At 39.2% G+C, this 22319-nt stretch overlaps 3 protein-coding genes across 13 annotated transcripts; 2 read left to right on the top strand and 1 right to left on the bottom strand.

Annotated features, from left to right (window-relative positions):
- Positions 1-1680: 1680 nt before the first annotated feature.
- Positions 1681-12787, top strand: LOC120005577 (sporulation-specific protein 15). 8 transcript variants are annotated; one of them, XM_038855290.1, is made up of 11 exons: positions 1695-1832; positions 1907-2000; positions 2159-2290; positions 2921-3473; positions 3613-9269; positions 9368-10268; positions 10371-11056; positions 11197-11338; positions 11454-11535; positions 11638-11758; positions 12361-12787. In XM_038855290.1, exons 3-10 carry the CDS (start codon positions 2240-2242, stop codon positions 11738-11740), a joined length of 8175 nt encoding a protein of 2724 aa, XP_038711218.1. In that variant the 5' UTR covers positions 1695-1832; positions 1907-2000; positions 2159-2239; the 3' UTR covers positions 11741-11758; positions 12361-12787. The 8 variants fall into 8 exon arrangements, with proteins under 8 accessions (XP_038711221.1, XP_038711220.1, XP_038711219.1 ...); XM_038855293.1 differs by lacking the exon at positions 1907-2000 and having other exon boundaries at positions 1681-1832; positions 2921-3460; positions 3624-9269; XM_038855292.1 differs by lacking the exon at positions 1907-2000 and having other exon boundaries at positions 1681-1832; positions 2921-3469; positions 3624-9269.
- Positions 12788-13723: 936 nt separating this feature from the next.
- On the bottom strand, positions 13724-16409 carry LOC120006341 (trifunctional UDP-glucose 4,6-dehydratase/UDP-4-keto-6-deoxy-D-glucose 3,5-epimerase/UDP-4-keto-L-rhamnose-reductase RHM1-like). The gene is made up of 3 exons (XM_038856353.1): positions 16253-16409; positions 14382-15978; positions 13724-14290 (listed from the first exon to the last, which is right to left on the bottom strand). The coding sequence occupies exons 2-3, from the start codon at positions 15921-15923 to the stop codon at positions 13844-13846; spliced, it is 1989 nt and encodes a 662-aa protein (XP_038712281.1). The 5' UTR covers positions 15924-15978; positions 16253-16409; the 3' UTR covers positions 13724-13843.
- Positions 16410-16686: 277 nt separating this feature from the next.
- Positions 16687-21654, top strand: LOC120006231 (serine/arginine-rich splicing factor RSZ22-like). Of its 4 annotated transcripts, none has more exons than XR_005469952.1 (7): positions 16687-16804; positions 17313-17415; positions 18011-18099; positions 19799-20021; positions 20145-20258; positions 20868-21308; positions 21388-21654. XR_005469952.1 is itself a non-coding variant. In XM_038856188.1 (7 exons), the coding sequence occupies exons 3-7, from the start codon at positions 17327-17329 to the stop codon at positions 20902-20904; spliced, it is 552 nt and encodes a 183-aa protein (XP_038712116.1). In that variant the 5' UTR covers positions 16753-16804; positions 16918-16975; positions 17313-17326; the 3' UTR covers positions 20905-21654. The 4 variants fall into 4 exon arrangements, 3 of the variants coding, with proteins under 3 accessions (XP_038712115.1, XP_038712117.1, XP_038712116.1); XM_038856188.1 differs by adding an exon at positions 16918-16975 and having other exon boundaries at positions 16753-16804; positions 20868-21654; XM_038856187.1 differs by having other exon boundaries at positions 20868-21654.
- Positions 21655-22319: the final 665 nt, after the last annotated feature.

Raw genomic sequence — 22319 nt, 5'->3', positions numbered from 1 at the left:
ACCACCAAAATACTCACTAATCGTGAATTACAGAGAATGATGTCCCCCCATAGACACCATAAACAAGTTAAAATGTTGGAAAATGATAATGAGTGTACTTAAGACACTTGATACGATTGAAAAAAATGTGTATTGAAATCTTAAATCACACGAACTCATAAATTATTTACTACTCCATTTGAGTAGGCTTTTTTTTTTTTTTTTTTTATTTGTTTATTCAGTTAAGAACTAAAATATATGTCCATCTAACAAGAGATAAGCAGCAATATTTGGTTAAAAAAAATAATAATTAAAGTCAATAGATAAAAATGTTGATGCACCAAAAATGAATAATATATTATTTGTGGTAAATTGGTAATGGGGGTTGACTCGGCCAGGTGGGGATGGCTACATCTTTGATAATTACTCTATGACCTAAACTGATAAATAAAGTCCAAGTTATCGAATTGAAATAATTGATAAGGACATAACTGCGTTGAATTTTCTGAATTATTTATTTCTTACTTTTAATATCCAATTCCCAAATATTCACGACACTACATTTTTATAAATTAATAAAAAAATACCAATTAATATATAAAAGGGTTATTCCTTTTCTTTTCTTTTTTGTAATTCATTGTGTATTTTAGAAAAAAAAGTATTGTATTTCTTTGCATATTTTAGTAACATAAATACATAGAGAATCCGGTGGAGAAGATACACATCCAATAAAAAATTAAACACCAAAAAAAGAAGAAGAGAGGATACAAATAAATAACAAATACCAATCGACAAGACGTGCTCAAGTGGGCACATTTTACTATGCATATAATACTGTGAACAATCCAAAGTCAAAAGATGGAACCCCCCCCATGTGTCTGTCGGCCACTATACAAATCAATTTAGTTAAAATACACGATACAAATCTTATATATACTTTATTAATCTTGCGGTTGTGGGGGATAATTCAAATTTGTGTTTTAATTTCATTCCAATAGTTTATTTCCCTTTTAAATTATTTTATTTACATATTTTTTTTTTCATTTTATACCATTTTTATTAGGGATGAGAATTAATTCAAAGTTTCTTATTGACATTACTACTATCATTAATGCTATTAAAAATCAAATTAATCTTCACAAAGTGCAAAACTCCTAATCCATTTGATTTAATAATTTTCATAATTGCTTTTACAAGTTTTTATTTTAATATTTGGTCCTGGAAGGATATGGTTTCATTATTTGATAAAATTGTAGAAACAAAATGCACTCGTCTTGTTTGACTTTAAATTATCATAATAATGCAAATGGACTTTTAAACACATTAACAGGATACTTACCAACAAACCTTCTCAAAAAAAGGATACCAACAAACTGCCAGATTTGATTCCAAGTACTCTATAACAAATCCTTGTCTCCCAAACACGGCCTTAGTTTGGGCCTGATAGGGCTCCCTAGTCTCTGGGCTTCTATGCTTGAGCCCACGGGCCTGGCATATTGATGAGTCTGAGGTCACTAATAAAGGGCTCGGTAGTCGACGGGCCTTTTAAGAGGCCTCACAGTCACAGTCTTTATGAGGTTTGAGCCCACTAATAATGCCCAGACTCGATGAATCACATGGGCCATGGATCCAGATACGTGACCGTTACTCAAAGACGACACCAAACCTATCGAACAGCTATTTTCCTTCGCTGCCAAAATCGACATTTCACCGGCACAGAGAAACAACAACGTCGTCAACGTTTGCGTTAGATCTAAGAGGTAACCCTGATTACTTTCATTGGAAACAAAGCAATTCGGAAACCAACATCCCCAGTCACACAGCAAGTGAAAAGTAGATCGAAGCGCTCGAGTGTATGTAATCTTTCGAATTCGCTAATTTTCTTCCGTGAATCAGACTGTTCACGCTGATTGATTTGTTTTCCTAGTGAAATTATGAACGTTCGTAGGTTATTAAATTAGCGTTTGGATTCTTGGGAAGCTTGAATTGATGAGAAAATGCGGGAAAAATTATAACCGGAGGTTTTGATTATATTTGTTATTTAGTTTTCTGTTTTAATATATATGCATCTCAAACAGATCGAATTCAATAATACAGCTATATATTCAGCTCGATTTGTTCATTTTATTAATATAATTTATGACTTGTTAATTTATATGTTTATTAATTTTTGTTTTAGGTAGCTAATCTAATGGCATTAGATTCTTGGAGGGGTTGATTGTCATAAGTTAGGGTGGGTTCGAAAAACGGAGTGGATCGGATGGACAAGAACAAGAGCCGTACCGATCTGCTCGCCGCTGGACGTAAGAAGGTACTGTGCTTACTCACTCTGTATATTGATGTTGTAGAGTTACGTGATTAGACTTTGAAATTTATTGTCAAAGAAACTATTGCAACAGAATATGGATTCAGTATATCACTTCACATTTCAGCTCCATTTTCAGTTACACACTTACGCTAATGAATTTTTTTTTTCACCTTGAAATCCAGGGAGAAAAACGAAACTAGGCTATGATGTTAGTTTCTATCGACTTACCAGAGGGATATGGACCATATGGTGCTAGAGTTTTTCTAATTCAGTGTATAATATCATTATGTAGTATCTTGAACTTTTTCTTCTTTAAGTGAAGAAATGAAAAATTAAGGGAATGGAATTTCGCCTTTTTTTATGTATTATACATTTATACTCCACAAGTACCTAAAATTTGGGAGATGAAATTCGTGTAGGCAAAATTTTCTATTCAATTTACTCTTAGTTAAAATTTCCATCCCTCTTCAAGATCCAAAAGTTATTATTTTACTAGATAGCCTTGCTCAACCAGAGTTTAATACTTTAATCTGAAACAGAAGATCTTAGAAGGATACCAGGGCATTGCAATCAGAGTGAATTTGGCTTGATTACTGTATCTAATGTTTTTTTTAAAAATAAATATTTTGCCAGCTTCAACAGTTTCGACAGAAGAAGGATGGTAAAGGCAGTAGCAGCCATGGGAAATCCTCAAAAAAATCTAGTGCGCATCATGAATCTGATGCCGAGGCACCATCTAGTACTTCCGAAATGACAGTGTTGTCACAGGTTCCAGAAGCGAATAGCGCTTCTCATGTTGGTTCGAACCTGGGTTCTGATGACTCTGCAGTGTCGCATTCTCTTCAGAATTCATTAGATTCAGATTCTGGCATTTACACGTTTGATCCACTTTTGGTTCCTGTTACACTTGAGACTGGTGTAGTTGATACAGAAATGGTTCATAATTCTGAGTTACCTTTGTCGAAGGTTGAGGCTGATGAGCATGATGTTGGTTCCTCAGTTACAAATGAAGTGGAAAGTACAGGAACCTTAGATTCTGAGGTGGCAGGTTTCATACCTTTGGAAACTTCGGTTATTCATGATTCTGAAGGTGTGGCGGCCAGAAATGAAAAGGAGAGTGAGATCACGGGAGGGCAGGATGCTCACATGAAATTAATTCAAGCTGGAGACCAGGTAACAGATGTAGGTTGTGCTCTTCCTCCCTCATACCTTTCTTCAATTTATATTTGTTTTGGTTTTACTAGAGAAATCAGGTTATCAGAGGGGCAGGCATCGTGTAATTTGGTTTATAACTAAATTCCCACTTTTTGGCTTTTGCTGCGTAGGGGCAATGCAGGAAGCTGATGGTTTGGGTTTCAGGCACATTGATAGAAGCGGTGAATTAGAGCTTCAAGAAGATGGGAGGCTCACAGTGTCAGATTATGATGGAAGTGATGAAACTATTTCTGCTTCAAGAGGGAACAATGTGGAAGGGGCAAATTATAAAACAGAGCAAAGCAGTGGGCTAGAAGATGCATGTGCAGCCAACAAGCCAGATGTGGTTCTTCCTTCAGCTGCCAGTCCTCAAGCAGCGAATCAGCCACCAGATATTTTAGCCGAAGATGAAAAAAGATCAGAAACTGTGTTTGGTTTTGATGAACACAGAAATGGTGGGAGAGCGGTTGATGCAGAGGATGGAATGGTAGGAGAAATGCGTGATCAGCGAAATGTGCCCGATGGATCTTTTATCTCCGAGGTACAGAGCCATGAAAGGCCCTCAGGATTTAAAATATCTAATTCATCTTGTTTATTCACGGGCACGGCTTCTTCTCCTGGAGATGTAAGCTCACTCAGCCTTTCACAGCTTGCAGAGGTGATTAAAGGTCTTGGTGAGGATGAGTATAGCTTTCTGCTCAAGTCGAGGGAGTCAGTTCTAAACGCAGGGTTGAGTACTGATAGTTTGATCATTCCTCAGTATGCCTCTTCAGAGTTTTTGGAGATGCTTAAAGAAGAATTGTTTCTCGCTAGATTTGTGAAAGATGTGCTGGAAATGCAACTTGCTGAGCAGTCTGATATGGAAACACAGTTTGATTGCCAGCACATTCAGTTAGTTGATGAAATATCGATGCTTCGCAGTTCACTCAATGAAGCACACGAGAATGGTGAAAGTCTTGCCAAGGACGTTGCAGATTACAGGTCTGAATTTCAGGCTGTTTCTAGTGGGAAAGAGGAGCTTCAAAAGCATTATAATTTACTGAAGGAAGAGTTTGAGGAGTCTTCTGCTAGAATACATGAGTTGCAGATTAGTCTTGAAAATTCTCAAGGGGACTTGTCAAGCCTCTCAGTGGAGTTAGCTGACTGCAAAAGTTTGATGGTAAATGTACAGGCTGAAAACGAGAACTTGAACAAGACTCTATCTTGTACAAATGAGGAGAGAATGAAACTTCTGGAGGAAAAGGATACTTGTCTCCTTGAAAATGAGAAGCTATTGAAAGAGTTAGCTGACTGCAAGAGTTTGATTGCTGCTCTCCAGGTTGAAAGTTCCAACTTAAGTGGGTCACTTGCCTCGTTGACAGAGGAGAGAAATAAAGCTATGGAGGAAAAACATTCTTGTCTCCTTGAAACTGAGAAGATATTGACGGAGGTAGCTGACTGCAGGAGTTTGATTACTTCTCTTCAGGTGAAAAATTCCCACTTAGATGGAACTCTTGCCTCAGTGACAGATGAGAGAAACAAGCTTGAAGAGGAAAAAAAGAATCTCATTCATGATAACGAGAAGCTATCAGTGGACTTGTTTGACTTTAAGCGTTTGGTGGATGCACTGCAGGTGGAAAATGCCAACTTGAATAGGAACCTTGCTTCGACAACAGAGAAGATAGAGAAATTGACAGAGGATAAGATTCATTTTGTTCCCGGGGCAGAGAGAATGCTAGTATCTTCTGTATTAGAGAAACCCCCATCTGATTGCCTTGCAGGAGGGCCACCTCCTGAGCTGCCTGAACATGAAACAAATAATTCTTTTGAGTTTGAAAATTTGAAGAAACACTTGTTAGATGCAGAAAAAGGGTTGATAAATATTGAAAAGGCAATTGAAGTATTGCACTCTCATTCAGCATCTTTCTATAGAACTGGTGGCAAAATAGCTGCGCCAGGGGTGTCAAAACTGATTAAAGCCTTTGAGTCAAAGGTGCTTGATGATGATGATGAGGTAGGGGACACAGCTGCTACTGATGATCAATTACCTGCCGATTTAATGACCTCAACAAAAGTGCAAGCAGAAAATCTAAGAGCAGTGCTTAAGCAGTTGATTATGGATGCGAAGCATGCTGATATACTGCTCAAGGGTGAGAAAGAGGGTAGAGAAGCGGCTAATGCTGTATACAAGGAGCTCAAGTTTCAATTTGACGATTTGAAGGAACACTGTGACAATTTGGAAGCAAGTAACATAGAGACTGAGGTTCTATATGAAGCTGTGAGGCAACATGTTGAAGATGTTGAAAATAAAAACAATGAGCTTCAAGTTCTCTGTGAAGCTTTGAGGCTACATGATACAAGTCTTACTGCAGAAAGCAGAAAACTTGATGAAAAGCTTGGTGACTATGAGTCAAGAATTGGTGAATTGCAGAGTCACCTGTATCACTTGCAGCTGACTTCAGATGAGGCAGCTTCTGTGCTACGTGATCAATTAGAAAGTTTAGAGAGGGAAGCAACTGAGGTGGCTCAAATGCGTGAGCAAGAACATAGTTCCATGGTTGCTCAGATTGTTGAAAGTGCTGGGAGGCTCAATGAGTCTGCTGGTAGATCGTTCTCCTTCTCGACTGTAACAAACGAGGACTTGGATATAATTAGCCTTGTTGCTTCTTTTGTTAATACTGCTGTTCAGGTGATTGAAGATAGGCAGAGGAAACTTGAAACTACTCGGGCAGACTATGAAGCGATATACAGTATGTATGAAGCGGGGAATGAGAAGTTTAATAATTTGCTCAGAGAGAATGAATTGGCTGGTGGTATATTGTGTCAGATGTATGGTGATCTCAGGAAACTCGTTTCTTCACATAGATATGTGGAAAAGACTGAGATGAATATTCAAAATGAGAAACTACCCGATCCTATTGATTACAGTCACTATAAAATCGTCATGGATCAACTGGATAAGTTTCTAGGTGAGAAGCTGCAACTTCAGTCGGTGAATGACAAGCTAAATTCAGAGTTAAAGACCATAACAAAAGATGTGGAGGAATTGAAAGGAAGATGTTTTGATTTAAATGTCCTTCAAAATTTGATTGAGGATGTGGAGAGTGCAGTTGAAATGGAAGCTGCTGAGAGTGTTGTGGATAAAACTCCTGTTTCACATCTAGAATCCGTGGTATCTTTACTTGTCCAAAAACACAGAGAGGCTCACCACCAGATGAACTCTTCTGGACACATGCTTGGATCCAAGGAGACTGAACTGATGGAAATGAAGGAGAAATTACATCAGTTAGATGCATCGGAACTCCAACATGAAAATGAGATCTTAGTTCTCAGGGAAAGTCTAAAGCAGGCAAATGAAGCTCTCAGTGCTGTGCAATCTGACTTGCAGAAAAAAACAAGTGAAGTTGAGCAGTCGGAGCAGCGGGTTTCTTCTTTAAGAGAGAAGCTTAGCGTAGCAGTTGCCAAGGGGAAGGGATTGGTTGTACAGCGCGACAGTCTCAAGCAGTCACTGGCAGATGTATCTAGTAAACTGGAGAGGTGCTCGCATGAGTTACAGTTGAAAGATGCCCGAATCCATGAGGTAGAAGCAAAATTTAAAACCTATTCTGAGGCTGGTGAGCGTGCGGAAGCCTTGGAATCTGAACTTTCATACATTCGCAATTCAGCTACTGCATTAAGAGAATCGTTTCTTCTCAAAGATTCTGTTCTTCAGAGAGTAGAAGAGATTTTAGAAGACCTTGATCTTCCAGAAAATTTTCATTCAAGAGATATAATAGAAAAGGTTGATTGGTTGGCAAGGTCGGTTAATGCTAATTCTGCACCAACTACTGATTGGGATCAGAAGAGTTCTGCCATAGTTTCATACTCAGATACTGGTCTTGCTGTGATGGATTCCTGGAAAGAGGATGCACATCCAAGTTCAGATTCTGGGGATGATGTGAGAATAAAATATGAAGAGCTACAAAGTAAGTTTTATGGCCTGGCAGAACAAAATGAGATGCTGGAGCAATCACTGATGGAGAGGAACCACTTGGTGCAGAGATGGGAAGAACTATTGGAAAGGATTAACATGCCTGCACACTTGCGGTCCATGGAACCAGAAGGTAGGATTGAGTGGCTAGGAAGTGCACTCTCAGATGCAAACCATGATAGAAATTCTCTGCTGCAGAAGGTAGATGATATTGAGAGCTACTGCAAATCACTGGAAGCTGATTTGGATATGTCACAGAAGAGAACATCTGGCCTTATGGCTGATTTGGAAGATTCACAAGTAAGAATGTCCGACTTAACTGTGGATTTGGACAAGTCACAGAGTAGAATTGTTGACCTTGAGGCTGACCTTCAAGCAGCTATCCATGAAAGAGAGAACCTTTCTGAGAGATTGGATATTCTGACTCATAATTCTGAGAAGCTCTCAGCACGGCTAGTCCAATTTGCACTTGAGGAGGAACTTTTACGCAATGAAGTTGCCAGTTTGCATGAGAAATTGGTTCGGAAGCTTGGAAATGAGGAGCATATGCACGGCCTTGAAAGTGAGATAAGGAGGTTGAGGGACTTGGTTTGTGATGCACTGCAGCATGCCGGCATTGAAGTTGATTTTTCAGAAGGAAGAAATCTAGATTACTTTGAAGGACTTCTGGGAAAGCTCAAAGAGAACTGTAAAAACTTTCCTTCAGCAAATCCTTTGCTTGACGAGGCAGTTCATGTGCACCTTACTGAGGAATCTGATGCTAATTGGGATGTAGCAAGAACTAGGTATACCCAGGAGAGCAATGAACCGAGTGTAGCTTTTCTGAAGCAAGAGCTGGACAAGGCTTTGACTGAATTGATGTGTGTGAAGGAGGAGCGAGATACATGTATTGAGAAGCAACAATCTTTGACTTTTGAAGTTGTAGCACTCAATAGAAAAGTGGAGGAGGTTCTTGAACTACTTAATCAGGAGGAACAGAAGTCTGCCTCTGTCCGGGAGAAGCTGGGTGTCGCTGTTAGAAAGGGGAAATCATTGGTGCAACAGCGGGATGCTCTGAAACAATCCATTGGAGAGATGAATGCGGAGGTGGAACACTTGAAGTCTGAGATTGACCACCGGGAAAATGCTCTTGCGGATTATGAGCAGAAGATCAAGGACTTGTCCGGTTACTCTGAAAGGGTAGATGCTCTTGAATCTGAGAGTTCACTCCAAAGAATTCGTTTGACTGAAACTGAGCACTTATTGCAGGAGAAAGTGGATAATTTAATGTTGATCATGAATATTTTGAGTGAGATTGACGTTGGTGGTGAAGTTCATTCCAGTAATCCAATTAAGAAGTTGGAGCAGATTGGGGCATTGTGCCATCATTTGCATGCTGCTGTGGCTTCTTCTGAGCAGGGGTCTACGAAATCTAAAAGAGCAGCGGAGCTGCTGCTTGCTGAGCTTAATGAAGTTCAAGAGCGCAATGATACTCTCCAAGAGGAGCTTGCAAAATTAGCTAGTGAACTTACAACACTTTCCAAGGAAAGGGATGAAGCACAGGCTGCCCAACTTGAAGCTCTTTCACATATTGAAAAGTTATCACTAGTTCAGTCAGAGGAAAGAAAGAAGCAGTATTCTGAATTTATAGCATTAGAATCTGGCTTAACTCAACTTAGGAAGAGCTTCAGTGATACCAATAAGCAACTAGCTGATATTTTCTTAAAGGACTTGAAGTTTTTGCACAATTTGGAGGTTGTTACTGAATCAATTCTGAATCATTCTGATGGTAATGATGCCATAGTTGTGCCAATATTGGATGCATCTGATGGCATTTCTTACAGCTATTCGGATTACAAGGTATAGTTCTTATCATTAGTCTCTATCCATATGTTGTTGATGTTGAAGAACTCAGTTGTTCCACTCATAGTTCTTATTATTTATATTTTTCTAACCAGGACATTTCTTTTCAGGAAAACTTTCTTCCTGGAGAGTTTTTGTCAGAGTCCAATATGTTGGACCATTTTAATGAAAATGCTATAATACAAGTTCGTAATTCTGTTGGGTGTCACATGCTCGAATTCGTGAAAGAAATACATGCTCTTAATGTAAAACTATATGAGCACTCAACTTCGTTACAAGAACAGGCAAGAACTCTTGCTGAAGTTATGGGTGTCTTCCTCAGGGAAAGGACTTCTCAGAAAGAGTCTTATGAATCTATGAAGAGAGAGATTTTGCATATAGATTCAGTAAAAAGGGAAAAAGACATGGAAATTGTTACTTTGCACAAAAACCTGGCATTGCTTTATGAAGCTTGTACTGGTTCTGTTGTGGAGCTTGAATATATGCAGCTTGAACTGGTAGGTTCTTTGGCAGCTGGTGATCTAGGGGTGAACTCAAAACCAGAAATATTTACTGATGGCGGACATTCTTTTGGTGGACAAACTCATTTCTCATCTGAGAAACACATCAAGACTATGGCGGATAGATTACGATTGGTTGTGAAGAATTTTGCCGGCGTGAAAGATGACATTGTGGCTGGTAGCCATAAGGAAACGAAAATTGCAATAGCTAATTTGCAGAAAGAGCTTCAGGAGAAGGACATCCAAAAGGAGAGGATTTGTATGGAGCTTGTCAATCAAATCAAGGAAGCCGAAGCTGCTGCAAGAGCTTATTTGCTGGATCTTCAATCTTCGAATGCTCAGGTTCATGATTTGCAGAAAAGGGTGAAAGAAATACAGGAGGAACGAAACTCATTGGAGAGCAGAGTGAAGGAGCTGCAAGACGAGCAAGCTTCATTGACAGAGTTGCAGGGCAGGGTCAAGTCACTTACTCATATTCTGGCTGCAAAAGAGCAAGGTTTGTTCGGTTGACTTATGGATATATGCTTTTTCAACTTGCTATCATTATCATTATTTCCCTTTTTAGTAATCTTTCAATACAAAAACTTGCCTTTTGCAGAAATTGAGTCTCTTATGCAAGCACTTGATGAGGAGGAGGTCCAGATGGAAGATTTGACAAAAAAAGTCGTGGAACTGGAAAAAGTTGTGCAACAAAAGAATTTAGATGTAGAGAACCTCGAAGCTGCTCGTGGAAAGGTTATGAAAAAGCTTTCTGTCACTGTTAGCAGGTTTGATGAGCTTCATCATCTGTCTGAAAGCCTTCTTGCTGAAGTTGAAAGGCTTCAATCACAATTGCATGATCGTGATGCTGAGATCTCTTTCTTAAGGCAAGAGGTCACTAGATGCACCAATGATGTTCTTGTTGCATCTCAGATTAGTGAGAAGAAAAGCTCAGATGAGATCCATGAGTTTTTGATGTGGTGTGGAAAGTTGGTTTCTCAAGCTGGGGGGCAAGATATGAATCTTGATGATGACAAGAGCAACCAGTCGCACGAGTACAAGGAGGTACTGCAGAAGAAAATGACTTCTATTTTATCAGAATTGGAGGATTTAAGGGTGGTGGCCCAGAGTCAGGATGATTCGTTGCAAGTAGAAAGGAGCAAAGTGGAAGAATTATCACGGAAATCACAATTCCTTGAGAAGTCTTTGCGTGAGAAGGACTCTCGAATGAATATGCTTGAAGGTGTGGGAGATTCAAGACGGGAAACTGGCATGACCTCTGAAATTTTGGAAGTTGAACCTGCGGTTAGTTATTTGATGTTTTGCATTAATGGCTACTGCCAGTTTAAATTTATTCTAATAAAAAGTCTTTAGTCACAAAATTCTTCTTATCTAGATTTTATTTGCACAATTTTAGGATCTCATTTTGTTGGAATTTATTGCAGATAAACAAGTGGGCAGTCAAGGGTCCCTCCACGGCATCCCAAGTTCGCAGTCTGCGCAAAGGAAACAATGATCAGGTTGCTATTGCTATAGATATGGATCCTGTTGATACCAAAAGATTAGAAGATGAAGATGATGATAAAGGTAACTCTAACGTGGCCTTTTCACATGACCTGGGTTGCTTTCTTTTTTCTTTCTCCATTTAATTTAATTTCATGTCATTTAATTTGGTTTTTTATTTCATCTTTCTCTGCTGTAGTTCATGGTTTCAAGTCGCTTACAACATCAAGAATTGTGCCAAGGTTTACAAGACCCGTGACAGACATGGTCGATGGTTTGTGGTAGGCATTATGATATCTTCTTTTTCTTAGCCATGTAATAAAACCTGACCTATGCATATTTAATTGGGTTTTACTGTTGCTTTATGCAAACACTTCTGGCAGGGTTTCTTGTGATCGGGCACTGATGCGACAACCTGCCTTACGACTTGGTATTATGATCTATTGGGCGATATTGCATGCACTTCTTGCAACTTTTGTTGTTTGATGAGCCATACTGATACTGGTTAGTGATTCTTTCATCTTTATATTGTATGTTGTTGAAAATATCTTGGATAGTTGTCGTGCCTCATTTGGTCGCTAATGTCATAAATTATCTGATTGTCTTTGTTCCATTTTTATACTTAGTAAACAGTGGACAAACCCACAATTGTGTTACAATGTTATCCAAAGAGCTTCTCCCCCTTCAAAGTTTTGTAAAATGGATGGAATTCCTCTGCGATGCAGAACATTGCTATAATATAAGAGCTGTGCAGTCAAATCTTCCAATTAATTTTCTATTATAGATTCATGTGGGTGATCCCGAATGGTATGGGATAAAGGTTTGGTGATGATGATGCTGACAAGTACTACGATGCTAGTGAATCAATCGTCTTAAGTGATGTTATGACTTATGAGTGCATTCGTAGCTTGATAACTTTTTCTGCCTTTAATATTTTAGGGAGACCTCGAAAAACTACTCAGCAATTCATTTGGTTACCTGGTGGATGATTTCTTTTCAAAATTAAATGGTTGCAACTAACTAAGCTCCTCAATTCTATATAAACAACTTAGACTTGGCTAAGTTGTTTTCTTTTGCTGAAACTCCATTGTTTTCTTGATCTGCAGGTTCCCAGTTGATTTTGGGGTCAGAGACCCTGAAAGAGTTCTGACCATGATTGCCCTGTTGGGCTAGTTGTCCATCTCCCTATGTAATATCATTGAATTTTCTTTCTCAAATGTGGTCAGATTGATTTTTTATTGCCAGGCAGCTGTGGTTTTCTCTTGTTTTTTTTGATTTTGCAAATCTCAGACTGCATGGTGGAATCGAATAAGGATAAAAATCCTAGATATCGGCACATAGGATATGGATTCTAAATATTTTTTAATCCTAAAGGAAGCGGTGATGCATCACTTTGTATGTTGTTGTTGTTGTTTTTTATTTGTTACTTTTAATTATAGCCCGTACATATTTGGAACATGGTGAGGCATGCTCCCCGTTGGCAATTTTGTGTACTGTAGATTGTGTGCATCATTGTTAAAACTTTTGGTTTGATGGCTGGGCTCATGAATTATTTGCTTTCTTTTCTCTACCATATGTTTCCTTGATCACGAGATAATTGGTTCTCATATTTCAAGAGGTCATCTAATGATTTTTACATCAGCTTGCTTGAGCCAACTCAAAATAAACATACATTCCAGGGTGCCCAGTAAGGAAGGTGAGATACCAATGGCCAAAAAGGTGGTGAGTAATATATGTAGTTTACATGAACTTCACGAGGTTCAAACCTTCCTCGCCTGAAATGCTGCTTTAGCTCCACTCGTTCGACCTCCCCAAACATCACAAGGTCAGCCGATATCCTTCTTACGAATGGAGCCATCTTGAGACCATGACAGGAAAACCCACCTCCGATCACCTTCTCCAAACTCCCCGCCCAGAAAATCAATCACGAAATCCTCATGTGGGCTTGTGGAGTACGTGCACAACTGAGTAGCCACCGGCCCATTGGAGTCCACCAGGCCCATGATTCTATCCACCCCAGTCACTGCGCCCATAGAAATTCAAGGCCCCCACGGCCTCTTATCATACATCAGCCCCGGTTACTTACTCCAACGACGGCGTTCCGTATATATACGGCTCATCTAGACGGGGTGTTTTGCCTTTCTAGTTTCTAGGAAGCTTGGATGAAAACTACAGTTGATTGTATACCACCATTTCAACGAAAATGTTGTAGAATAATTTTAGAACCTGTATACAAAAAACAGTATGACACCTATCAAACATTGACATCCAACTTCAAGCCAAAATAATTACCATAGTAGAAGAGATCCATAGATTATGCAAAATAAAATTCCAACTAATGTGACAAAGAGATCCATAAATTATGTGTCATTCTTCACTACAGTGGCCATCATATTTGCTGACAACTCTATTCCTATCCGGGTGTTGTTTCAGACACAAGACTGAAATATTAAAAAAAAAAAAAAAAAAAAACAGAACAAAACTTGTATGGATTGAACCAAACAAAGAAATAGAATTGAAAAAAAAAAGAGAATCTCTCACATTTCATCATGCAGAGTGTACACTTGCAATCAATCCAACTTTCTTCTTTCACGTCTTCTTCTTGTTGGGCTCAAAAACATACTTGATAATTGAATCTTTGATTGACAACAACTCTGGAAACTCTTTCCTTAGCTTACAACCATCCATCTCATTGTTACTCCTTGGAGCTACAATCACCTTCGCCTGTTCTTCCAACCCAAAATTCTCCCATTTGAATTGAGGGTCCATGTACTCCCTATACAACTCCAGGATCTCATTGTGGCTTATAACTCCTGGATTCGTGAAGTTCCATATCCCTCTACTTCCCCTCTTCGCCATCTCAATCGAAATCGGTAATAGCTCATCCAGCACAGTCATGCTATTTGGTATGTTCACCACTTTTTGGTAACGCGAGATTTTGGTGATGAAGTTTCGAGGGTTACTAAGATCGGATGATATTGGCATTCGGACTCTTAGAGTGCATATATTCTTGTACTCCTTTAGGAGCCCTTCCACCTGGAGTGGACACACACGTTTTCTAGACTCAAGTCTCTTCTCAGGCATGCTAATAATGATGACGAAAAAAAGAAAGAAAGAAAGAACATACCATGGCCTTGGTTTTGGAGTAGAAGGAGCCGATGAAATTTGGTGTATCCTCCTCTTTGAACCCAATTCCTGATCCTTGGAGATGATGTTTATCATACTCAAATATGCAACCAGTGGCAAAGTTCATCATCAGCAGATTTTTCTCCTCACAAATATCAGCTAATGTCAGTGTTCCGACAACATTAGCTCGAATAGTTTCTGTTTTGTGTGATTCACACCAATCAACATTAGGCCTACCAGTTACTCCAGCCGCATTGAAAACATGACTAGGCCTTACTCTCTTTATATCCTCTACGATCGATCTCCTATCTTCCAACCTTCCCCTGCCGTACTCGAATTCAATTCCTTGATCCTCACATAGCTTCCCCAACAACCCCCCAATCCATCCAGTTCTCCCATATATCAAGAACTTGAGTCCTCCTGATAAGTTTTCGTCAGCCGAATTTGTTGCAGGTTCGTTTTGCAGGTACCATGATTCATCTTTAGAATGAGCACTCATCGAAATGCGAGGATGTGGGTGAAGAGCAAGAGTGACATCTCCCCACCAATTTGGGTTTTCTGTGTACCATTTCATGGTCTTCTTTAGCCCTTCCTCCCAAGGAGTTCTCTCATCCCATCCAAGCTTCTTCAACTTCTGATCATCTAAGAAGTATCTTTGGTCATTAAAAGGCCTGTCTTGGACAAAGCTAATAGCTTCTTTAGAACTCAATCCAAATAGCCCACATATATCCTCAGCTACATCAAGAACGCTCCTCTCCTTTTTGGTGCCAATGTTGTACACATGCCCAAGCACTCCTCTGTGGAGAATTACATCGAACGCCTCGGCTACATCTTCACAATACAAGTAACTTCTCACATTGGAACCATTTCCATGAATTGGCAATTGCTCGCCTTTCATCGCAAGGAGAACAAATTTGGGGATAAGCTTTTCTGGGTATTGGTTAGGACCATAGACATTGTTTCCTCTTGTGGTTATTGTTGGAAGTCCATAAGATCTGTGGTAAGCCATGACCAACATTTCAGCCCCTGCTTTTGTAGCAGAGTAAGGGTTTGTCGGAAGAAGCTGTGAAGCCTCAGGATTTCCAATGTCGGTCTCCATATCAGTTTCTCCATAAACCTCATCAGTGCTGACATGAATGAACCTCTTGATCCTGTTCTGAGTGACCTTACAAGCCTCAAGAAGTACATGTGTTCCGTAGACATTGTTGTTTGTAAATTCAAATGAGTTTCCAAAAGAATTGTCGACATGGGTTTGTGCAGCAAAATGCATAATAGTGTCAATTTCCTCTGATATCAAGAGATGGTTCACAAGATCAGTGGAAACAATGTCACCTTTGACAAACTTGAAGTTTGGAGAAGAGCGACAAGGGTTGAGATTCTTGAGGCTGGAACAATAGTCAAGCTTGTCAAGTGCCACAATCTTGTAGTTTGGGTAGTTCTTGATAAGTCTGTTGGTGACATGAGAGGCAATGAAACCAGCTGCTCCAGTTATCAGGATGTTTTTGGGTGCATATGAACAAGGTTCAGATGATGATTTTGCCATTGTTTCTTGCTTACAAATATTGTTGATTTGTCTCAAATGCTTGTGTTTGTCATCTCTGAAAATCGGTGGGGTATTGAAAAACACAAAAGATCGATCAGTACTGAAATAACATGAAATTATGGAAAGAACAAGAAACTACAAATGGCGTTTAACATATTTCTAAAATTCATACACAGTAAATAACAAGACCAAAACCTTAGAATAGAAATTCATGAACCACCATTCAAGTAATCAATGCATGCATCGCCCATGGCATTAGCCCGAATCACCAACAAAAAGAAATCAATAAAAAAAAATCTGGAGAAAGTAGTGAGGGGATTGCACTTTACATGTTGTGTGGAGGGACAAATTTCCGTAGAATATTTTATCATTAGTGGAGAAACAACATTATACAACGTAGAGACCATTGAATTGAAAGAGAGAAACAAACAATGGAAGGTGTTGTAAAAGGGGAAGGCAAAGAGAACAAGTTGGAAAGTTGTTGGAGATTAAGTAGATCTCTGACTCCGGATTAGGCTTAACCACGAACAACGTGGATATCATATATCTACACCTAACGACCAATTCATACTCAATTAGTTTGTTACCTTCCTTCTTTTTAGAATTACCTCTTTTAATTCTAAAATCTCTCGGCCCATTGGACTAGTCGAGCCCAACTAGCTTAAATAATGGGCCAGTCCATATTATTGAGTCCAGAACAACAAGAACCGATGATGGCAAGTTGGGAAATTCAGGACTTAGCAGGGAGCGGGCGGTCATTTAACATTATTCCAATGTATAAACGCCCAAGGCTCGACCTCCTTCGAATTTCGATCCAATCCAACGTAAACCTAAAAAGCGAGAAGAGAGAGACGAACGAACGGCTATTCGCGTTACTTCAGGTACACATCTTTCTCTTCGCTTCACGTAAACAGTTCTATTATGCCTCGATCTGTGACCTGCCGTTCCCTTTGTCTTCGAATTCATCTGTCGATACTTGAACGGATCCTAAAAGTTTGATTTCGCTTCGCGATTTCTGAGATGCTTACAATTGCATGTTTAGTCTAATACCGGTCTGTTTCTCTCTCTCTTTTTTCTTTTAGTTGTCCTTCAGAATTGAGAATATGTGGAGAATTTTGTATGTGATTTTTTGGCTATTTATTACTGAAATATTTGCCATCAACGCTAGTGTAGCATGAATGTTACATGGGTTTTTTTGACGGAGCATCTGTGAGGAATTGTTTGGTTGAGATTTATGCGAGTGAGGCGTATTAGGTTTTCGATTTTATGCTCAGAATTTTGCTATGATGAACCCTGTTTCAGATTTACACTTCTTTCTCTCTGTTCTCTTAGTGGAATATGATGTCCGTTTGCTAATTGATAATTATTTCATTATCTTTTTCTTGACAGGAATCTTTGAAACAATGTCTCGTGTCTATGTGGGTAATTTGGACCCCCGCGTCTCTGAACGCGATCTTGAAGATGAGTTCCGTACTTTTGGAGTGATAAGAAGGTGAAATTCCTCTCCACATTGTTTCTTATTTGTTGATAAGTTTGCAGAAGTGACGATTAGTCGATTGTATTTATTTTCTGAATGTTTTGATTATATTGTGTTGTTATTGGTAATGGTATGTTCTACTTGTTGAACACCTTTGTGGTCTAGGGGTGAAGGTGTTCACCCATGACTTGGTAGTTGCAGTTTTGAACCCTCTCTCCTCAGGAAACAAACTTAAAAGAAGAAAATGGAGGATCATTGAGTTAGAATGTTGTGTTTGTTGCCTTGAGTGCTTTGGTATGGTAACACATTTGTTTGTAAGATATTTGCATGGATTCATTTGGGTTGATAGCTAACTTGTATAGTGTTTAGAGACTCATTGCAGGAGGAAAGTATCGTACTCTTGGAAAAGAATGTTTTCATTATTTTGAATGGTATTCAGGTGTAACTCCTTGTATTCTGATGATGACTTCTCCACTGTCAACACCCTAGATGTTGATAGATTTTAATTGTAGGGAGAATGGCATTAAAGTGATGGAGCCTACTATATGTACATTTTCTTAAAGTTTATTTTATTTATGATTATTTGATGTGCACAGTGTATTCTTTGCAGTGTATGGGTTGCACGGAGGCCACCAGGTTATGCTTTTATTGACTTTGATGATAAAAGAGATGCTCAGGATGCAATTCGTGAATTAGATGGTAATTTGATGAATCCTCGCACTTTGGACGAATGTTGTTCCTTTTTTTAAACTGTCGTCTTCATAAGTGGCTTCTTTATATATAATTGTATATATATATATAATGATGTCAAGGATAATGGTCAGTTTTTTCACTTGGCCCTTTGTGAAGGATGGTTGAGTATGCGGTGACATTACTTGCTGCTTTTGCACACTATTTTTTTACCAGTTTGCCTTATGTTGCAAGTATGTTTTAATTATCTGAATAATTGTGCAACATTAGATATAGAACAATAGAAGATAATTTCCTGAAGGCTCAAGACAGTCTCAAATTCTTGTGCTCCCGGTCAACTGAATCATTATTTTTTTCTACTAATGTCATTATTAAATGGCTGTGACCTATTTTATATTAACGTTTCATGTATTTTTTAAATTTATTAACTTGAAATTATTGTTCCCTTTCGGTGATTTTTGAGCCTTTCTGTTAAGTTTCTTTCAGGTTTGGATTTCTCTAAGGATGTTCAACGTTTCTTTGCTGCACCTTGTTTGACTTCCAAGAATTTCTAGTTACTGGAGTATCCCTGTGAAAGAGAACTTCTTACCAATGTTTTAAAAGGCGATCAGGGCGTACGCCCTGAGGCGCGCCTCTAGGCGAGGCGCCTTCAAGCTGCCTCCGGGCGTACGCCCCTAACAGAGGTCTGAGAGGCTTGCGCCTCAGTCTCCTAAGGCGTACGCCTTGAGAATGTACGCCTCAAGGCGTAGGAGGCGAAACTTTTTTATCCCAGTTTATTTTTTTGGCACAAGTTTCTTATTTTGGCCCAGTTTCTATTTTGGCCTGGTTTCTTCTTTTGGCCCAATTTTCTTCTTTTGGCCCAATCACAACAGCCCAGTAACTCCCTCTTCTAGTCCTCTGCTGTGCGACTTCACCTTGCAATTGCAGATGCTTGAACCCTAAAATTCGCGTACGAATGTTCTTCGCTTGTTGCGCTGGGATTTGACTCGGTTCTGTGCTTTTTATTTGTTCTATTCTTTGCTGTCGCTTGTTCTACTCTCTGCTGGAGCTATTCTGTATTCTCTTTCATCGGTTCTAGAGGTGTTCCTGTTAGTCGGTTGTTCTAGTCTGCTGGTCGACTCAGGTTCTTTATTCTATCTAATATTCTTGTACCATCGTGTTCTGTAATCTGTCTGCTTCTGCTGTTGTGTTCTTTGATTCAATCCTTTGAAGAGTCTCTGCTCTTGTGCTCTCTGTGTTGTGTTCTGTATTATGTACTTGGCTACTTGCATTATCTAATTAGTTCAATCAAATACACTCATATGTGTATATATATATTATATATTGATTGGATTATTTTTTCATTGATATTGTTTTTTACACACATACAGATATACATAATTGATGGGTTTTGTTCAATGCGATATGTGACGGTTTGTTGAATTGAAAATTTGCAATAATTGTTGATTGAGCTGTGTGAATATGGTGAAAGCTACTGGAAGTAGTAGAAAATATCCTGCTTGGAAGTATACAGAGGAGGTAGAAGTTGGAAAGGGGGGAGAAGAAAGGATATGTACATTTTAGATTAATTCTTACCGAGGCTTACGCCTCGCCTCAATTAAGTCGAGCGCCTCGGTTTCCGAACCCACCTTTTAAAACATTGATTCTTACTAGAATTCTGTGTGTTTCCTCTAATGTATGCTTTGGTGTTGTGTTCTTCTCTGAACAGGAAAGAATGGATGGAGAGTTGAGATCTCTCACAATTCTAGGGGTGGAGGTGGTGGCGGCGTCGGCCGTGGAGGGGGTCGTGGTCGTTATGGGGGTTCTGACTTGAAGTGTTATGAGTGTGGTGAGCCTGGTCACTTTGCTCGTGAATGCCGCTCGCGTGTTGGTTCAGGAAGACGACGGAGCCGCAGTCCCAGGTATAGCAGGAGCCCAAGCTATGGTCGAAGGTAAGGTCACTAACTCATGTATTGTTTGTACTTCCACTTCCAGTTGTGTTTAATTTTTGTTGTTGTCAAGAATGCCTCAATGTATTTTCAGTTTCTTCTTTAACACTGGTAATTGTGAAGCAGGAGTTATAGCCCCCGTGGACGATCTCCCAAACGTCACAGTCCTTCACCTCGCGGTCGTAGCTACAGCAGGTCTCCAGCCTATCGTGGACGTGAGGAGGTGCCATATGCCAACGGGTGAAGTAACTCTTTATCTTTTTATAGTTTGGGCTTGTTTTGTGGAGACCTATTATCCTCGAAGTTTTAAAGACCTGTTACAAATTTCCATGTGCTATGGAGGAGATTTTGTCATTAATTAAACCTGTGAATTATTAGTGCATCATTTAGTATAATGTATATCTTTATTCTTCATCAACTATTTAAAGAAATTTTCAGGGTTCATGTGCTTAGTTTCTTAGTGCTTGCTACTTCGTTTAGTACTTGAGGTTGTAAAGGTGGTTTGTTTTTACCATGGTCTTTATCTGTTTGAGGTCTTAGTTAGAGTCTTTTACGTATATCATGATTTTTGGGGACAAGTCTAAAAATCAACTGTTGAAGTTGAAATTTTAGTAAAGCTATCTGTTATTGTTTTCGCTTGATTTCCCTTTCTGATTTGGCGATACACATATTTAAAATATTTAATATTTTTTAGTATCCTTTCTACTCTCGTTGAATGATTCTTGCGTGTAGTCTCCTTCCCCTAACTCTACAGTGTTCTGTGCAAGATTAACTGATTAAGTATGTGTTTTGATGTTGCTTGTGATGGTTTGTTATTATTGAGTGTTGTTTCTGTTTTATTTTGTGCAGCAATGGTCTGAGGGATCGTCGTCGTAGCAGGAGCTAGTTGTCTTAATCAAGAGGTCTCTGAGACTTATTGTGTTTAGTTTGTGTGGACGTCAGTGCGACTATGTTTAACTCGGCTCTCAGCCACCTGGATAAGTTTCCTTCTTACTTTATCACTGTTGGTTATTTATCATTATAAGTTGCAGAATAGCTGTAGTTTTTTGCTGCCAATGGATATGGAGACATTATATTTATGGAGGTAATTTGCTCTAAACAGCGCTTGCTAAATCTTTGTGCCTTTTCTTTTTGTGTTGAGGTTTCTTCTGGTCTCCTCATTGGTTTCTGCTTCCAAGCTGAGGTTTAATTGTTGGCTGCCCTGCTTTGGCATCTTCAATTTTGAATGATTGTCGTCTTAGCTGCCTACGTCTCTAGATGCTTCTCTTGATTGAACTCTCCTCCCGTGATGTGCGTCCCTCAATCTCTATTGGCATTTCGTTTAGTTAACCATAAAAGGATTCAGAGCTGCTTCAAATGCTTCTGGCAGGTACATCTGTTTCACAGAGGTTGGGTCTTGGGTTCTTGGAAGAATATAGTTTTAAACGTTTCTTTTTAAGTTATTTTTTAAGTTGAGATGCCTTTCGAAATTTCTGAGGATAAGTCGCAAAGTGTTGGAAACATTGCCCATCTCGTTTTATTATTTCATTTCCATTACTTTCTGGGTGGGGGTTGGTGATTTTTCGAAGGAGGTTTTGTGGGCTTCCCTCTACTATTTTCGCAAGTGAGTGTTAAAAAATAGATGCATTCACTTTTTCGGTCGGATTTGAAGGTTGCTCAGCCAGCCGGCAAACATTTTTTTACTTTATATTAATTAAGTCCATTTATTTGATCCCCTGCATTTTCCAACATTGGCGTGTGTGTTGGAACTCTGCTTGTTTTGCATGCTTATGTTTGGGGAAAACGTGATTTCGCCAGTCTAGTGAGGTGTTTTCAGCTCGTTTGATGACTATTGTAGTCAACAATGGTCGGAATTGATGAATGGCTGATGGATATTCAACTTGGTTATACTATGCGTAATGCAAATGGATCACTTTAAGCAAGCCTCCTGCACAAATAAGTTTGAGGGTTCACCAATTGTATAGTTGTGTTTAAACTCGGACATGAGTGATCTATGCCCAGGTCAGAGGGGGCGCAGGCTTTTTGAGCTGCGTTCCTTGTGTATTTATGATTTATTCTCGTGGGCCACCTTTGACGGATGTATTTGGTTATGTGGGGAGGAGAACCATAGTTTATGTGAAAGCCCTTTGACAGTGATGAGAGTCATAGATTGTGTTGCTCCTTAGTGTGTGGTAGTATGTTGCTTCAATTGTGATGATTTCTGAGTAATAGAAGTCTGGCGTACTTGTGAATCTATCACATTAATTCTTATGAATGTGTTCGCTTCACGAAATGAGATTTCCAGTTGTGTTTTCTTCTTTC

Source organism: Tripterygium wilfordii, chromosome 9 (genome assembly GCF_013401445.1).
Source record: "Tripterygium wilfordii isolate XIE 37 chromosome 9, ASM1340144v1, whole genome shotgun sequence".
NCBI lineage: Eukaryota > Viridiplantae > Streptophyta > Magnoliopsida > Celastrales > Celastraceae > Tripterygium > Tripterygium wilfordii.
Note: the sequence above shows the minus strand (reverse complement) of the source record. Positions and strands in the feature narration are given on the sequence as shown.

Excerpts from the sequence above, each read along its gene's own strand:
- LOC120005577 (XM_038855288.1), top strand. The coding sequence starts at position 2,240 with ATGGACAAGAACAAGAGCCGTACCGATCTGCTCGCCGCTGGACGTAAG. Across the intron at positions 2,291-2,920 it reads TCGCCGCTGGACGTAAGAAG|CTTCAACAGTTTCGACAGAA; the intron begins GTACTGTGCTTA and ends ATATTTTGCCAG. Across the intron at positions 11,057-11,196 it reads TTTTGGAAGTTGAACCTGCG|ATAAACAAGTGGGCAGTCAA; the intron begins GTTAGTTATTTG and ends AATTTATTGCAG.
- LOC120006341 (XM_038856353.1), bottom strand. The coding sequence starts at position 15,923 with ATGGCAAAATCATCATCTGAACCTTGTTCATATGCACCCAAAAACATC. Across the intron at positions 14,291-14,381 it reads ACTCCAAAACCAAGGCCATG|GTGGAAGGGCTCCTAAAGGA; the intron begins GTATGTTCTTTC and ends TGTCCACTCCAG.
- LOC120006231 (XM_038856187.1), top strand. The coding sequence starts at position 17,327 with ATGTCTCGTGTCTATGTGGGTAATTTGGACCCCCGCGTCTCTGAACGC. Across the intron at positions 17,416-18,010 it reads ACTTTTGGAGTGATAAGAAG|TGTATGGGTTGCACGGAGGC; the intron begins GTGAAATTCCTC and ends TATTCTTTGCAG. Across the intron at positions 18,100-19,798 it reads TGCAATTCGTGAATTAGATG|GAAAGAATGGATGGAGAGTT; the intron begins GTAATTTGATGA and ends TTCTCTGAACAG.